A 4,715-nucleotide genomic window follows, 5' to 3' on the forward strand; every position below is an offset into this window, starting at 1 on the left:
GAGTATAACATTATAACATGATATAAAACTCAAAAAAGTTGATTTTACATTATATTGCCCCTTTAAAGTTAAAACAACTAAAAGAGAAACTTAAATCATCAAAATAATAAGTAAAAGCTGAAAATAGAAAAATTAGCCATATGCGACAATAACAAAACTCTATTAAAGCTAAAATTACTAAACCATTTACTTAAAGCTGAAATAAGCAAAACTGGAGCTAAAAGCTACTAAAAAGGCTAAATTGGATCTAAAAGCTATAAAAAACTAAACGAAAGCTAAAAACTAGCAAAACATTGGTTAAAAGCTAAAATAACCAAACTTGTAGCTAAATGCTAAAAATAAAAAGCTAAAATGAGCAAAATCGTAGATAAAAAGTTAGAAATTAGAAAACCTGTAGCTATTTCCTGTGATGGACTTGACACCAGTCCAGGTTGTCCCCAGGCCCCGCCCCTCACCAGTGACTGCTGGATATGGGCACCAGTGACACCCGTGACCCTGAAAAGGAAAAAGCAGGTAAAAGCTGATGAATAGTTGTAGCTAAATGCTAAAATGAACAAATCTTAGGCTAAACGCTAAAACTAGCAAAACATTAACTTAAAGCTAAAAGTAGAAAAATTATATCCTAAAGCTGCAATTAGTGTAATTGTAGCTAAAACATAAAATTAGCCGAACTGCAGCTAAAATGAGCATAAGGGGACAGAAATAGAGCAAGTACAGTATGATGAAGTAGTTTTCAGGGAACATTGTTTTTCTGTTTGGACATTTGATCCATTTTTTGTAAATGAAAATAAACAATTTGAGAAATAAAAAGTTAGAAATATCTAAATTCCATGTGGACAGATACATTCACAATGAAACATAGTTTGCAGTTTCGCTGTGTTATTGGACTCATTAAGTAAAACTGTATTAAGTATGTGGTCTTTGTAGACACCTGCAGGCATGGCTCCCAAGACGGCAGGCCTCACGGTCGGCACACAGCCCGCCATCATGAAACCCACGGAGGAGCCTCCGGCCTACTCGCAGCCTCAAACACAGGTAGGACTCAACACAGGCAGAGCCTCTGCCCACAGGAACAGTTTGACTAAACAAGAGCAGAAACATCAGTGATACTTTGAGAATATGTTGATAACTTAAAATGAAGGTCTGCAGTGAAGTTCTTCAACAGTTAACATCATGAAGCTTCTTTATGTGGTGTTTTAACTGTAACAACAGAACGGTTTGAGTCAGCAGGAAACACTTTTCAGATTAGAGATGAAATGGGCTGTGGATAAAACCTGGAGCGTTCAGTTTACCTGTCTTGGTCCAGGACAGCAGGTGCAGCAGCCAGATCACAAGGTGGAGAATTAAAATGTGTTGACGATCTGTCAAAACAAAGAGTTCATCCAATGTGTATGAGGCAAATTCTGTCAGGGGATTCTGATGTTGTCAGTCCATGAAATGGACGTTCTTAGGTGTTATCAGTCCCATACAATGGCTTCAGAGGGTCCCTACTGTGCCTTCTAGGCTTCAGACTGTCCCGACAGTGCCCCCTAGTGGGTTAATATATTAATGACAATGAGTGTGTAAATAACCAAAGCATATTGTAATAATTTTTTGTGTCCATGTCGGACTCGAACCCTGGACTTCCACTCTCTGGTCCGACACTATTCCCATTGCCTTATTGAAAGGCCACAATATACATCTGTCGGAGGTTAGTGCTAACCATATCATCTGCTCTAAGGTTAACCTTGGTGGCTTTAAGCCTCGTATTAACCAGATTTTTTATGCGTCATGTTAACCAGATAGTGGTTTTATGCCTCATATTAACCAGATAGTGGTTTTATGCCTCATATTACCCAGATAGTGGTTTTATGTCTCATATTAACCAGATAGTGGTTTTATGTCTCATATTAACCAGATACTGGTTTTATGTCTCATATTAACCAGATAGTGGTTTAATGCCTCATATTAACCAGATAGAGGTTTTATACCTCATATTAACCAGATAGTGGTTTTATGACTCGTGTTAACCAGATAGTGGTTTTATGACTCATGTTAACCAGATAGTGGTTTTATGACTCATGTTAACCAGATAGTGGTTTTATGACTCATGTTAACCAGATAGTGGTTTTATACCTCATACTAACCAGCTGATAACAATCAGAAACCATTCTATGGGACGGGGAACCTGCTAACCGGCACAGACGGGACATTCTGAAGCCATTCTAGGGGACTGATAACGCCTAATAACGTCCATTTCATGGATGATAACATCCGAAGCGGGTGATTCTGTCCAACTTATTGTATATTTTGTTGTGATTAATCAGGTTTTTCCTCAGATAAATCATGCTTTTGACTCGTCCACCTAACACTTGCCCTAGTTCAGGTAAACTGCAGTCAATGCCAAAGATTTCTCATATCAAGTGGAGCGGAAAACTGAAAATAAAACCAAAATGGATGAGTTGGTTCATCACCTTTGTGGGCTTTACCCCAAACAAGAAGACACAAAGTTTGCACATTATGTGGCAACAAAAAAACACCGGGCCTCATGTAAAAACATTTTTTTATTCTTAAACTAAATTTCTCTTACTTTTTTCAAACAAAGGGTTCGTACGAACATGCCACGTCAGGTTCAGCAAATGCTTCTAACTTCAGGAAAATTGTGTAAATGAGCTGTGTAAACATGATGAATGCCACCTGTACCTCACAAAAGATAGGATTTTATAACAGTGGAGAACAACTTGAACTAGAAAGTAAGGAAGTAAGTAAAGTTTTATTTATATAGCACCTTTCACAGAAATAATTTCACAAGGTGCTGTACAATCAGGGGAGGGGGCAGTTAAGACAGGTCATGCAGCAAAACACAGTTGCGCTATCTTAACAACAGAACAACAGAAAAACTAAAAAAACACACGAGGGAAGATGAAGAAAAAAGCAAAAACATCATATTATATCAACACTGTGACACACTATGGTGTTTATGAAAAAAAACTCTGCATAGGGCAGATTTATTAGCCAGAGGAATAAGTTTAGAGGGGCCCGAAGAATCCAGTCCCCAGAACCAGCCCAGCCATAGTTCAGAATATTGATGTAACTGTTCACTCTGTGTGGCCCTCAGCCTGCTCAGGAAACCAAATCAGACAGGTGAGAGAGGAGTGGGGAGGTGGGGGGCAGAGCCTCGTCGACGTAATCCAGCCAGGAAGAATTTAGTCAACAGATCAAGGTCGTTGTCGGGGAGATCCAGATTCTGTAATCAGTTGTTTTGGGAACAGAAAGAGACACGCAGACAACAACAATTTTCCATCTGCTTTAGTGTTCTGCTGGTGCATCTCAAGGTGTTGAATCCTATCAGACAAATAATGTGGACAAATTCCACCGAGCCGATCTATCAGCTTCTCCCAGATCAATTCCATCTGGCCAGCAAAGTCCAGGGACCGCAGCCGGCCCGCAACCCTCAATAGAACCGCTTACAGACCGAGTCCAGCTCGCTCAAGGCAAATATCCGAGTGCTGATAGAATACGGCCGTCCATCAAATTGGTCAGGCAGCCAGGAGATGAACAGCCACCGACGCTGTTTTGTAGAACACCAGGAGACCACCCAGTCAATCTGCAGAATCCAGTGATCAGAGTCCAGATATAAACCAGAACAGAGAAGAACAGAGGTCCCACCTTTAACATGTACTACAATGGAAGAAGAAAAACTTTGGTCCAAAAATTTTATTGAGAGACCAGCTGACCAAATCCATAAAAATTGAAATATCCATAATTTCTAGTTTCGGATGAAAAATGTAGAGAAGCCTCCTTGCAGCAAAGCAGGGAAAGATAAGGAAGGGCAGGAGAGAAGGAAAGAGTGTCTTACTCCTCCGAGAGCTGGAGGGGGGACTGTCATGACTAACTGCTTCGTTCTTTCAGTTTTTACATAAACACACGTTATAAGAATAGCTCAGTGATATTTTACAAATGAATTATATATTGAATATGAATGTAAAAGTAATGTATAATGTAAACATATGAAAGTTTTTTTCTTTTTTCTGGACTGTTTACGAAGTAGAAAAAGCAAACTGAAAAGCAAGAGCCAGAAACCAAACGAAAGTGTGGATTTTGTGAACCAATAGTTGTCTTGATGCATCCGAGTATAGAAAGCAGAGCGTAGCACCTTTTTTGTTTACTTCTACACTGCTTAACAGGATTCTGACGTTGTGCCCAGTGTATTAACTGTAGAGCTGCTTTTATGCTGACTATCAGCAAAAAGCATCTCTGTTGGAGGCAGTTTGTCTCAGAACATTCTGCATACAGACTCTAAAAGAAACCACTGCTTGTGAAGGAAATGACTTCTGGTGCAACTTGTTTATGAAGGCAGTCTACTGGAAACATGTTTTTAAAAAATAACAAGTAGAAAAATATACTTGTTCCAAACGTCAGAATAAAAACATCCCATGATCTAAAATTAAAAACTGTTGGCAAAATGTATCATGGAGAGATGATGGCTGTTTGTTGTGTGCACAGGAGTCGTCACAAGCAGCTGCTGAGCTGCTGAAGAGGCAGGAGGAGCTGGAAAGGAAGGCTGCAGAGTTGGACCGCCGGGAGAGAGAGATGCAGTCACTCAGTGCTTCAGGAGGTCAGAATGAGCCAGTAAATCACAACAGAGCAGTGATGTTTGCAGAAAATCTGCACACACTTACAGTAGCTTTGACTTTCTACGTCACACTCATACATGCTGCACGGTGTTCAAGTTA

At 39.8% G+C, this 4,715-nt stretch overlaps 1 protein-coding gene across 2 annotated transcripts in view; it reads left to right on the plus strand.

The window, feature by feature from the left end:
* Nucleotides 1–4,715, plus strand: part of LOC106515065 (secretory carrier-associated membrane protein 1) — a 28,430-nt gene that overhangs the window by 14,210 nt on the left and 9,505 nt on the right. For both annotated transcript variants that reach the window (XM_014004677.1, XM_014004678.1), the window contains exons 3-4: nucleotides 928–1,035; nucleotides 4,486–4,597. In XM_014004677.1, the coding sequence (XP_013860131.1) occupies nucleotides 928–1,035; nucleotides 4,486–4,597 (220 nt within the window). The remainder of the gene's footprint in view (nucleotides 1–927; nucleotides 1,036–4,485; nucleotides 4,598–4,715) is intronic.

The sequence above is a fragment of the Austrofundulus limnaeus genome, unplaced genomic scaffold (genome assembly GCF_001266775.1).
Source record: "Austrofundulus limnaeus strain Quisiro unplaced genomic scaffold, Austrofundulus_limnaeus-1.0 Scaffold26, whole genome shotgun sequence".
Lineage (NCBI taxonomy): Eukaryota > Metazoa > Chordata > Actinopteri > Cyprinodontiformes > Rivulidae > Austrofundulus > Austrofundulus limnaeus.